The 13625-nt window shown below is 46.5% G+C and overlaps 1 protein-coding gene across 13 annotated transcripts in view; it reads right to left on the reverse strand.

Moving 5' to 3' along the window:
- MAP3K20 (mitogen-activated protein kinase kinase kinase 20) overlaps positions 1-13276 on the reverse strand; it is an 83596-nt gene extending 70320 nt beyond the window's left edge. For 4 of the 13 annotated variants that reach the window (XR_005861768.2, XM_015289606.4, XM_040704330.2 and 1 more), the window contains exons 1-2: positions 8315-8361; positions 8038-8227 (exon numbers count right to left, since the gene is read on the reverse strand). Coding sequence is in view for 11 of the 13 variants with exons in the window: in XM_015289606.4 (XP_015145092.2) it covers positions 8038-8227; positions 8315-8355 (231 nt within the window). In the remaining 2 variants the exon portion in view is untranslated. Of the gene's footprint in view, positions 1-236; positions 8228-8314; positions 8362-8474; positions 8707-12412; positions 12797-12979 lie in introns of those variants that run through there. The other 9 variants (XM_040704331.2, XM_040704334.2, XM_015289605.4 and 6 more) reach the window with 7 other exon arrangements.
- Between the last annotated feature and the right edge of the window lie 349 nt (positions 13277-13625).

Raw genomic sequence — 13625 nt, forward strand, 5'->3', positions numbered from 1 at the left:
GCCACATCCTGTGGGCCCAGCTGCCCTGAGCCCTTTGGAAGGGACCAAGGTGGTACACAAATGGTTGCTGCCGCTCTTGCTACCCGGCTTCCCAGTGGCTTTCAGAAACAGAAAATTATGCAGAATGATTGCAAAGAGCATTTCTCCCCAGCACTTCACTCGGGGACCATGAAACACACACAAGGTGGCAGACAGGGCAGGCTGCAGGCAGCTGGACCAGAACAGCAGCTCCTTACCTGTCCCGCTGGCCTGATCTCCCCATGAGCTAGTGTGACCAATTCAGTGTGAGAGAAGGGTTAACGTCGGAGCTGTTCCTTGGGCTCCTCAGCAGCCGCCCGCTAACATAAACAGGCTGCAGTGCTCCCTCTCACTGTTTATACTGTCCTCTTAAAAAGGAAACTTTCTCTATCAGCACCTTAATAAGTGGCAATAGGTAAGCATGCAATAAGCTTTACAGGCAGAACTACATCATTTACAATTAAAACCAGATTGATTTTGATGCTTCACACAAAATTAGAATCTACGTGCTCTTCAACTTTGCTTTCAATGAAACGTTGTGCCCTACTCCCTTATGCAACTCACATGCAGCCAGGGAAAAATTAAAGACAAAAAAAAAAAAAAACAAAGCAAGAAAAGGAGGGCATACCTAGTTCTATCCAGATTCTTAGTGGAGGAGGACAAAATTCAATGGTTCAGAATGCCACTGCCGCAATGCATGTAGCAAGTATTTTGGGGTACTCCCATCATACTACAGCTGTTCTGCTCAGCTTTGAGTAACAAAGAGTGGGAATGGGCTGCTGGCTCCACAGTGCAGGGCACAGCACAGCTCTGAACTGCACTTCATCAACCGCATGCTTACATACAGCAAGACAGAAAAGTTACTAGAAATTTAAAATATTTTCATACACCTCAGCACCAATTCTGTTATCATCAGAAACAGTAGCGTGCCATTCCACATGCACCAATACACGTGGATTATTTAATGAGAGCTCCCAGGGACTGCAACACCAACGGACTCTGGAGCTGGTCACAGATATTTGACTGTCACCTGTCCCTCAAACACACAAGCACTTACCATAAAGTTATTAATAGACACTGCTTGTAGGGTGATTTCATTATCTTAACTTTGCTTTAAGAAAATAAGAGCTAGATAAATGTAGAGATAAGACTAATCTGAACTAACTCTCAGTTGTTTGAGACAAGTTAGCAAAGAGCCTCAAACAGCACAGTAAGAGTAAAGGAGCTCTTCTACATCTGTGAGATTCCTACAGTGACGCCTCAGTACAGCTTCAGCATCCCAAAATACCACTCCACAGTTGTTGTTCACTTCAACAGAAGCCCAGGGTCAGCGAATGTCGTGGGAGGGGACACAGAAGAGCACCAATTTGATGTCAAAGGTTACTGGCATGGAGAAATAAGCAGCACAACCTCTCCTCCAAATTGTAAATAATAACTGAGCCCATGCAAAAAGACGACAGAAAAGGGAGAAATGTACCTAGAGAAAAACAAACAAACCAGCCTTAATTGAGACCAAGTATCTACTGGCAATACCAGCAGTAAGAGTTTGCAGCAGAATTATTTTCAGGAGATTATATAATGGAATTAAATTAATTTCAAATTGGAAGAATAATTAAGAATACCAAGACAGGCTGGATATTGTGGGTACAAAAGCAAAAAGGAAGACTGCTATTCAAATAATCAACAGAAGCACATTTTTTTCCCTTACAGAAACACTATTTACTGACAATTTGTAGGAAACTGATGTTAACACTTGCCTGCAGATGTTGCACCTTCTGAAAACGCAAATATAAAGACAAACAAATGGAAAGGGTCCTGAACCTCACAGATACTCCTGGACGATGCACGTGCATTAGCTGAGCTATGAAAACTGCCTACGTATGCCTGGCCAACAGCACACACAAATTAGCTTTGCTTTACCCTGACAAATTTCAGGATAATTCAAGAGAAAGGCAGCAACACAAAAAATCCAACACATTTTTACTTATTTAGCTGCTCATCAAGTTTGTGAAGCTACTGTTCAAAGATGCCTAGCAGCCAACAGAAGAAAATGCACACTACACTCTTCACAATTTCAGTACAAAATCTGGTATTTTAGCTGATAATATATATATACACATACACGTATAGGGTAACTTCTTAACATGAGCTATAGAGAGATTCACCAGCGCTTGCAAAAATGCTTTCCATTTATTGCAAGCTCAGATGACAACACTGACGGTCACTGTGTCTCAAGCGAACCAAAATAACTTCTGAAAACACCAAGTGCCAGTCTGAGTCTTCCATGCCAGTTTCATTGAAGTTGATGTCTAAATCAAATTAAGCCATAATTGGCTCGATTTAAAAGAACTATGTATACGCCAGCCAGTAAGAACCTCAAATTAAGCTGGTCAAAAAATCTCAACAAGCCACACAGCTCGTACTACAAATACTCATTATTCATATGAAGTAACTCTGAAAGATGTTAGTCATCTAATGAAAACTTTGCCATAAAATGTTTAAACGCACACGTAAGTAAATAAAGAAATCAGTACAACAAAAGGTAGCACAATACAGACCGGTGGGTTCCTGTGTCTGGATATCTATGTTTCTGTGACCATTTGGATACATTCCTGCATAGAGATGTCCAGGAATGAAGCCTCTCTTTAAAACATACAAAATGAAAGCCGTGCCAGTTCTTCCCGGGAACAGACATATCTGGCAGTGTTGAATCATTTTTTTCATTAGACTGCTATCTCCCAAATACCAGTGGGGTTTTGAATTTGTTTTGGTTTTAATGCATATTCCGCTACATGGTTACAACAGTCCTACCCAAAACATCCACTAAGAAAATCTCTTAATGCACTGACTTTTCTGAGACCTGAGAACATGACATTCCTTAACAAAAAAAAGTTCTCAAGAAAATCTCTCTTGAATGAAGGCCAAGAGTAGAGTAAAACCAAAAACAGACACAGCCAGAGATGTTTTGCAGAAGTCTGTCCTATCCACAGTGGTTTATTTTGTGAGATGCAGAGTATATGACATTTGGAGCACCTGAGCCCATCTTCACAACTGCCACAGAACAGGCAAGGCCACCAAGTATCCTTCTGATATCCTTCTGGGAATACCTTAGCACCAAGAGAAGCACTCTAAGCCACTTCTTTTAACAAAATATAAAAAAGAAAAACACCTACAAAATAATCACAGTATTAAAAAAAAAGCCATTTTAAGACCTACCTTCAATATAATAAGTACCACTGAAAAGAAATAAAACCATTGACAAAACACAGCAGCATTCCTTCAGATAACTATGGGGCTGAAAACGTTCCCATGAGATCCTTAGTCTGGGGATATTTGACCTTTAAAAAAAAAAACCAATCAATTGTGAACTCCATAATTTTCCAGTTTAGGTGCAGGTCTCTGGGAAGTTTGACTCCTATGCTTATAGGAGATACGCTGGGTCACCTGTCACAGCTCGTTGGCAATGCTGTGTGCACGCAAGGAGCACAGGTTGGGAGCCCTGGGTTTGTTGTCCTCTCAAGATGTTCTCTTGAATCACTTTACAAACTGACCAATGCAGAAATGAAAGGGCTAATGGGAGTGGAAGCTCTTGGAAAGAACTAATAAAATAATAAAAATGCATCAATATTGCCCTTCATTACAGGTAGATTCCAGAAAGAAGTCATCATTCAAGACTGGCACCCAAGCACCCTTAATAGCTATAAACCGCAAGCAAAAACATCTATTATTTTGTCTGGGCTACGCACCAGTTTCAGTTTGGTTTGGTTTCTTTTGCTCTATTTTACTCTGTTGTTTTTCTCTTGTTACTCCTGAAAGCCATTCCCAGTCCTACTCTTATGACCCACATTAAAATTACCACATACTCTGTTATGAGTACAAACACGAGTGAGGTAAGGCCAGCAACACGCTGATGATTAAACTTAATTCATACAGTTTGAAAGTTACAGGCACAACCAACATCTTCTGGACAATCCCTGCCAAAAGTGGATCATAAAATCAAAAGAAGGAACCAGCTGCATTATTTTCTGTATGAAAAGTTTTATAGACTCTTTGAAAAGATCCCTTCAAGCTTATTGTACAAGTGTATTACGTGTGAGAAAAGCTAACAAGATACCAGCCAAACTTCCAGCAATATGGCACCAAACCCAGCAAAAACATGCTTTTATGACACGAGCCTCATCAAATCCAGTTGCATTGCACAGACATGACTGAACAACGCACGCACTGTTAATCGGACCTGGTTAACATGTTCTCTGCACGAATGGCTGTTAGTTCAGCAGCAGCACTTTCCAGTAAGATGTCAATTGCATTTTACTGGTGTCCCCACCTCCCCCTGCAGCTTATCGAGGCCGCTGCCAGCACCAGGAAGGGCTCCAAGAGCAGCCATACTGCACGGAACCCAGCAAACCTACACACAAGCGGTTCAGCTTCAACAGCTGAAGTAAGTAAACCAGATGTAACACTACTGCTCAATGATAGCACGGAGTTCACGAGTCATAGAGCATTCCTAGAGAGCTAACACATTACAATTAAGTGCAAGTTTCAGGTAAAACTCCAGTAGCAACAAAGCTCACAGTGAAGAAGCGTGGTCCTGATCAGCAGAGACATTTCTGCTTGCCCTGCAAGCATCATAAACATCATGCCGGTAGTTTGATTTCCCATAAAACAATCCGCTTAAAACCAAATGCTACCAGAGTGCTCAGACAGGACAGTAAAACTGCAATTTAAATTTGTTTTTGCTGTTACTTAATCACTCAAGACACACTTAAGGTTTGCTTAATCAGCAGAAGTTCTGCCCCAAGTTTTGGGCCTGATACTCTAATCAGGGCCTTGCAGAGGGTTGCTCTCTCCATGCATCTACTTAGCTGTGCTCATCCACAGGAACATGCACCACTTCCCAGGCACTCAGATTTTACTCCCCGTCCATAAAGAGGTAATGCCTTGCAGAGGACTTTCCACATTTTAAGGACTTTGGAAGAGAACTGACTAAGCTACACTCTTTCAAGTATTTATCAGCTTTTCTGAGAACGTGTTTTAGTCTGAGATGCTGCTACATACTGGAAGAAAAAATGCTTTGTTTTACATGTTGGAACTTACTAGCCATTTGGCTAACGCAAAGCCTTCAAGACATTTACTGGTTTAGATGGGTTTGTTTAATAACATGAAGCACAGATACAAACATATTTGCAGAATGACAACACAGCTCTATTGACTTGGCTTGTGCCCCTCGGACTCGGCAAGCATGAAATTCCTCTGAGCAAGCTTTTCCCAACTCTGTTCTGTTTTCTCTTTATTCAGTTGTTATGGATTATTGGCAGCAGTTAAGAGAAATAAAAAACAATCAGTCACGGAGTTAAAAGGGACATTTCCTTTCAAAGAAGTCAGAAAGGGCAACAATTAGTTTTCTGGACTAAATGCAAGCTTTCCAAACATCTACATACAGTTAGAGCAAGTTATTTTCCTACTGCTATCACAAGAGTCATTGCCTCACCATGACTTTCAGCACAATGAAGTCACAGACATTCAATATTGTCATAACTACAGATAAACATACTACAGACAAACACCGCATACTATGTATGTAAACAGACGTACAGCCATTAAGGTCAGAAAAGACTTTTAGACCACCGAGGCTGGCCTCCAGCATTTCACAGGGCAGGACACCTCACCAAGCTCTCTTCTGCTGAGCTCACCAACCTGACAAAAGTAGTTGTCCAAACAGACATCTCATCTCAACGTGAAGGCATGAAGAGATGGGAAGGATTCTCCAACTCTGTTCCTTCTCTCTGTAGTCTGTTCCAAGCGTTACTCATCCTCGCTCCTTATAATTTGGGCTTTATTTCCCATTCTAATTTGTCTGGTTTCAGATTCCAACCTTTAGTTCTCATAATAGCTTTTTACACTAGATTAAATGAGCCCAGTATTCTCTTCATATGAAAATGCAATTGTTGTAAGCAAGCTCTTGTTTTTATTTATTTAATTCTCTAAGGTTTTTGACAGACTGATTCTCACAAAGCTTTCTAGACATATTTAAGGTATCACCAGTTGCCTGTATGCTGCCTCTCCTGAGAACTTCCAAGAGAAGGTGCCCACACCAGCTGCTTCCAACTACAACTCAGCCTTCTGTTTAAGTTGCAAATGGTGACCAGTCTGAAGGAAAACGCACAGATTTCCTACTTGAAGGCACTTGCCTCCTTCTGTCAGCAATCCTAACTGTCATGTTCCCCACACACCCTTGCACCCCTATACTTTCCACTCTCTGTGTTGCAATTTTCCAGGGCTGCCTCTCCAGTTTGTCAGCATTCTTGCAGGAACAGCACAGCCAGGACAGCACCTGCTGCTTAACATCCTCTCCCCAGTGCCATTTACCCAGACAAAAACCAGTCCTGAAAAACAAGACTTGATCCTCATCCATATATGCAAGGGCATTAACTTTACTTGTAACGCCACCATGAAAAAGGTGCAGGCCTTCATTAGTATCTAAACAAATCCTCAATGATACTAAATTCTTTCCAGCATATAGTTTCCTTTTCCCAACCTGTCTCCCTCATTACAAGTTGAACTTTCCATTTGGATGCTTACTGAAAATATGTTACTTGAATAGTCCAACTGTATCAAGTGACACACAAGTGGTAAATAAGTGACTGTCACACTTTCTTCATTATCTCCCATTCTGCTACAGTTTATGACATCATAAGTTGCAGTAATACTGTTTTAAAATAGTCTTTCAAAAGTGCTCGTAGTACATAACAACAAGTCTAAAACAGACAAATCTATTCAATAAAGATGCTTCACTGATTGCTACCGAGATCCGCCAGTCGGCTGACTTTCAAGTAGCACATTGCTGACACTGCCTAGCACTGATTTTACTTATCTTTCGATTTTTAATATTTGTTAATGTCAGAAAGTACACAGAGAACAGTGCAAATTGACATTGAACAGAATGCACACACCTTTCACAATCGTCAACTGGAAAAAACACGAGATCCTTCCACACAGTTTTAGACAGTAACTTGCTTAGTCATGATCAAACACGCTTATCACATCACTAAGTTACATAATAATAACTGAGTTATTGCAACAGTAGGTGAATTCAGGTGTCTGGTTATTTCCCGAGCATGTCATCCTTACAGCCGCTTTGCTGTCCTTCCACTTGTAACTATCTTTCTAAAACACTCTGATGATACTGTATAAAATGACATCCTGTATAAACATAAGATTATACATTGTCTGGTGCTGTCCATTGCTGCACGGTGCAGCCCCAGTGGTGACCTCTGCACAGACTGGGGTTCTGCGAGGATGGCAGGCACCGCATCTCTGCTGGGGCTGTGCAGAGCTAAGGGTCAAGAGGATTTCCAGGTAAACCTCTTACAAATGGCTAAGCTGCAGTAAGCAGTCATTCTGCCTTTTCCCACAGAATTGCTACAGGACCCGTCTGTCTTCCCAGGCCCACAGGAAGCCACTGGAGAAGGTGACTGGTGTGCTAGTTAGCCTTAAACCACACTGCAAGACAAGCGCAGCTGCGGGCACCTTGGAGCCCACAGAGATACAGGGGAGCTCCTGCAGCAGCAGGGCAGGAGCAGTGCCTCGCAGCACACGTGGCACCTACAGTGAACGTACAGACACCAGCCACAGTGCTTGCAACCACACATACGGAGGAGAAAACCAACACAGGCAGAGATAGGGAACACCAGATACTCCACCTAACAACATGGCCAGTGTCATCAAATGGGAACTACTGGGTCCGCGGGTGCAGTCTTCCTCCTTCTCTGGGTCAGAACAGAGAGGAGCTGCTGCACCAGGAAGGCAGAGGAGGGCGGTAAAAAAAGTAGGAACGCCTTAAATCAGAGACAAATGCAGACAGAGCCCCCTCGGTAGGTATTTGTCGTAACAACGTCCAGTTACATAACGAAACAAATAAAAAAACAGGGTAGACTGCTTCAATTAACTGGAGAACAGAAGACAAAAGGCACTTACGTCCTTGTTTCCACGGCAAAGGAATCAGAAGTAAACTCTTACCTCCTTTTCTATTTTGAGCAGCTTCTTCACAGCCACCTCCTTGTCCTGAGAAATCCATCGGGCTCGATAGACGCTCCCAAAACTCCCTCCGCCGCAGTTTTCAAAAAACTGCAAGTCATCAAATCTAATTTGCACAAATGAAGCACTGGTAGACGACATCTCATAATGACAAAATATACCACAGCGAAACCTGCAAGGAGAAAAGCTGTAATCAGTACACACTCAGCACAGATTTATGGACATTCTTACCTAGGTTCGGACACCCCAAGCCAAGAACCTGTTGCGGCAAGCACACTGCAGCAAAAATCTACTGAGCATAAGAAGAAAAAGCCTACGAGCTCGCCGCCCAACAGGCTGTGCAAATGTTTACATTATTTGCACAAGCTACTAGGAACAGCTGGGAGACAGAAGGGACTAAAAATACTCCTCACGAGCACCTTGGAAGGAGCCGCGCAGAAAGCGCACGTGTCCCCGCGTTGCCAGCACCGAGCCTGCTGGCGAACGGAGCCGTGCTTTCAGCTCCCAGCTCACATAGCAGCTCGGGCACGCTGAGCACACGCACAGTGCATGGCGTGCACGCTGCCGCCAGGTACGAGCTCTATGCTGGGACACCCAAAAGCCCGGCCACAACAACTGTCTCCTTCCAAGTGAGTCAGTTCTGTGCACGTTACAGAGCAGCGCGAGCTCACGGTAATTTATCTAAGCTACAATATGCGAAATCGTGCAGCATGTGCCAAGACCGGCTTCGGCGGTTTTGAGAGACGATCCATTTTGGCTGCCAGGAGAACAGAACGTCCTTCTCATAGATCTCAAAGCAATAAGTAAGCCACGTGCCTGCTGCAGACTTCAAGCAACGCTAACATCTAAGTGAGTGGACAGCATCTAATTTTAGGTTCCTTTTTCACTGGTCATGGATCAGGATGGGTCTCCAGAAGAAAGCAGAGCAGGCAGGGTCCTACAGAACCCTACAGAACGAGAACCACGAGGCTATAGGAGAAATCTTCACCTGCTTCCACAAACCTGCCTGAATCTTCACCAAGTTACTGCACAGGCAAGCAAGAAGAGTGAGCGTACAGGATCCAATGAAGGAGAGATGGGTCTGAATACAGCAAACAAACAGAGGTTTTGTTTTGCTGGTGAAAACCACATCTGCAGTTATACCCATCTATCCACTTGGTGCCAAAAAAGCCCTGCAGGCCAGAGGCTCCCAGGGTTGGCACCAGGCTTCATGGGCTGTCTGGGGCTGGGAGCTGCACGCTTCATGTATCACCTACCTCCGCCCGCCACACAACCAACAGCCCTTCTGCAACACAAAGACACAGTTTTCCCCTCCCAGCTCTCCAGAACGTGTGCTAAGTTGACTAACAATTTGAGGTATCATCTGACCATAAATTTGTCACTCTGTCCAAACAAGCCATGAAGATACTCAGATTTTTTTTCCACATTGAATAAAAGAGCATACGGTCTTTTCTGGAGCTGCCTGGCGTGCTGTAAATCTCCTCACTACCCACAAGGCTGGAGGCAGCAGCTGCTGGGCTGTGACAAGGAGCTCGCAGCAGGCCTGGTGCTGGCTGCAGCAATCCCTGCAGTAGGAAATGAAGGCTGCTCATCCAATATCTGTCAGCTCCTCTGCTGGTACAAGTGCCTGGACCCTTCTGCTGACCTTCCGTTCTTGTTTTAAACTTGCTGTGTTGTCGCTGGATTTCCTTTTATCTCCTGTGCTGCCATGGAAGATCAGGGTCATCTTCTGCACTGCCCAAGTGCACACTTATTCTGAAGAACAGCTCAAGGGGAAGGAAAACGGTCACTCCTGCAAATCAGGAGCATAACGAAGGCAGCTCTGATTTTTTGCTTCTTTGTCAGTACTGCTTAATTACCTGCTCTTCAGAAACAAAAGCCCATTTATCATTTCTAATTCAGCCGTTCCCCCACACCAACACTATGCACACGTGCCTCAGGATATATAGCACCTTGCAGGCAAATCAAACAGGTGAACTTCCCAATCTGAACAACTTAAGGCGTGGCCCTGCACTCACTGATGCAGGTGGGTAACAACGGTGAAGAGAACAACCTCCCTGCTGACAGCAGAATTACTCAGAAGGGTAACACCACTCACAGGGAAAAGCTTATGCACCACACTGGGACCATGCACTGAACAGTGCTAGCAGTTGACAGCAGGTGGTCGTGCTGGAGATGGCAGGAGGAGCAGAAGGCCAAGTGAAAAGAAATATGCATCAAAGGAAACAAACACTTCTGGCCTTTACTGTAGGAATCTGATAACTCTGAAAAGCTGTCAAGTATTTTAAATTACTCTCCATCAAAAAAAAAAAAATTATCTATTTAATTAAATGATTTGACTTCTTAAAGTTAGAACAAGCTGTTATTCTAAGATTTCACTGAAGAACAGACTCAACATTTACTAATATGCAACAACATCCACAACAGACATTTGTTAAATACAAGTCAGAACCCACCTGTGCATCCTCCCTGCTGCTTAGAAGTCCACCAATTCCCAAACCTTTCTGCCATGACAACGTGGTGCCCAGCACACGAGCATTTCCAGAAGCTACTGTTCATCTTTAGCACCTTTTCAGATTTATCTACAACAGTCAGCTGCCGATGCTACAGTCACCAGCACACAATAAAGTAATTCAATTTAAAGAACAATTTGTGGGTTTTTATTAGGTTTCCCAGCATGTTTTTTTCCAGAGAAAGTGGAAGAGCCATAGCTGGGACATCCTTCATTTAGAGATCTATAATTAATGACAGTCTAAGGTAGGCGCACAGTTTTCTTCTAGATGAAAGAACAAACCTGTTTCAATATTACCCCGTGTTTCTGGATGCAAGGCAGTTAATCCTCAATTAGACAGATCGATCCCTTTGTTATGTTAGAGAAAACAACTGTTTAGAGCAACAGCTGCATGTGACAATTACACACACAGTTATTAACTTGTCAGCCTGTTCTAAAAGATACTTAACAATCTGAGTTTACACCATTGGTTAAGAGAAATAACTGGTATTTCCTTAAACTCCAGATTCTTATGTCTATCCAAAGGGAGTGCATCACTCCACCCACGCGCAGCATGTTTGCAGACCACACGTTTCCAGGCCAGGAGAACAGCCCTGCCACCAGCTTCCAGGCCTGGGGCTGTTTATTGGCAGTAAGCATTTTGGGGGAGCGCTGCATGCATCTCAGAGTACCGAAATAGGAAAAACCCAGCATGGCCACTGGCGCTCCCTCCTGTGCCTCAGAAGGGGCTGAGCAGCGGGGGGACGGCCAGGGAGCAGCACACTGCCTCATTCCTCATGCAGAGCCAGGGCCCTGCTGTTCATCACTGCTGCTCCCCGGCACTGACAGGTTCCCCTTCGTGGCCTGCGAGCCACGAGCAGCAGGAAGGGAGAGTCCAACACAAGTTGACTGCGGCTCAGCACGTGTCTGCAGACTTTAAACCGCATCTCACGACTTGCACATGTGCCTTGGATGCTTCAGATATTTGACTGCTCCGAAACACACACAAAAAAATTCCCCAAACCAAAACGCAACCACCACCTTTATATCTACGCGAGGAAACCCCTCTGTAATTCGCTCCCTCTCCTCAGCGTATGGCTCCTCAAAGCCAGATTCAGTGCTTCTTTTGGGAAGGCATCCTGCCAACAAATTGCCAATAAAGTAGTAGCACACTACACTTGTGCTATCTTAAAATACACAGCAGAATGTGCCAAGTTTCCTTATTTGGCAAAACAGCCCTTTTGCTTCCAGGATCTTTGACCACCCATTTTTAGATCTCAGTCATCCTTTGTATCCACCAGGGCCTGCAGGCCACGGAGACACCAACCTGGGCTGCTGCAGCTACAGCTTTATTTGGAGTTTAAAAAAAAAAAAAAAAAAAAGGAAGAAAAAACAGAAAACCATACAAATGCAAAAACAAAGATGTCCTGAAGTACGGTTACCTGCCACTTAATGTCAGCAGAAAGAAGAGAAGGAGCTGTAGCAATACTGAGCTACAGGAGGTAGTGCAGAAAGAGTTTCTGTGAGAGACCCTTTAATCACGTTGTGAGCTGATGGCTCAGCTGCAAACACACTCCACGCACACCTCCATATCCAAAGTTACAGTAACACCAGCAGCACCTCCCAACCTCCCCCAGCCAGACCCAGCAGCAGCAGTGCAGGTGTCAGCACTCCGGGCAGTGCTTTGGTTACACGAGCAGCAGCACCCGCGCAAGCCCTGTGTCAGAGGACAGGAATTTTGCCCAACATCCATTAATAACGTTTCTAATTTCATTTGAATTAATACAGACTCTGGCACTACAGAAAAGGAAAAAGCTCAGATGAAGTAAGTTGAGTACTTCAGAAAACAAACCGCTCTATCCTCACCCGGCGCCACACGAGCAGCAGACACCGTCACACTCTGCCCAACCCGAAGGGCTCGCCCTGCCACCCCACACCGATGGCAGCAGCACGGCCGCACCTGCGCGGGGCGTGCGGGGCCGCCGCCAGCACCGCACAGGGCTGTAGGGCACAGGCTGGAGCTCTGGCCCGGTGCCGTCCCTGCGGCTAACCCGGCACCGCCATCGCTCGCACCGTGCCGTCCGCACGCCGGGCTCGCTCCCGGCAGGTAACGCAGGCCGGCTTTCGAGGGCTTCAAGGGCAAAGTCCCGACAACGCTGAACCGCGCGCCTCCAGCAGAAAGCTGCGATGTTCTCAGGCGGTGACCCCGCGGACCCGGCGCTTCTCAATCCCTCTGCCCCCGGACTCGGCAGGGGGAGCGGCGCACGGCGCGGGACCTCGAGGCGCAGCGCCGCACGGCGGAGCGCCGCTCACGTGTGCGCGGGCAGCGGCCAACTTGGGCAGGCGCCGCGAAGTGGGGGAGAGGACGGAGGGAAATGAGTGGGAAAGAAGAAAATAAAAAGGAAGGGAAAAGGGTAGAGAAGGACGTCGCACCTTAAAGTCCAGCCTGAGGGACCTTACGACCGCAGCACACAACGACGCGGCGAGCGGGCGCGCGAAACGCGAACGAACCGCGTCTCTCCCTCCTTCCCTCCCTCCGTCCGCGACATGTCGGGACACGCGGCCCCGCGCAGCGCTCCCCGAGCACTCTCCGAACTTGTCCCGGCAGCCCTCCCATCCCTCCTCACCTTTCCTGAGGACTCCGGGCTGGCGGCCGACCCCGAAGCCGCGGCCCGCTCGCCGCTGCTGGAGGCTGCGACGGGCGCTAGCGCGTCTCCCCGCTCCGTCCACGGCGCTTCCGGTTCATGCCGGGGAACCGCCGCCGCCGCCCCCGCGCCGCCTGCCCGCGGCACCACCCCGCGCTGCGGGGAGCCAACCCGCCGCCTGAGGGCGCGAGGAGGCGCTGCGGGCGCCGGCCCGAGGGGCGCGAAGCCCCCCCGGCCCCTCACGCAGGCGTCCGCCTGCGTGAGGGGCCGGGGGGGCTTCGCGCCCCTCGGGCCGGCGCCGGGCTGTGTTCCCAATCACGCACAAAAGCAACGGTTGACCAACAGGCGGTCCCGGTGCGCGCTGAGCCCCACCTGGCCTCCTCAGCCCTACTGAGGGGATGAGAGCAGTGGGAGGCGATGCCAGGAAGCTCTAC

Source organism: Gallus gallus, chromosome 7, assembly GCF_016699485.2.
Source record: "Gallus gallus isolate bGalGal1 chromosome 7, bGalGal1.mat.broiler.GRCg7b, whole genome shotgun sequence".
NCBI lineage: Eukaryota > Metazoa > Chordata > Aves > Galliformes > Phasianidae > Gallus > Gallus gallus.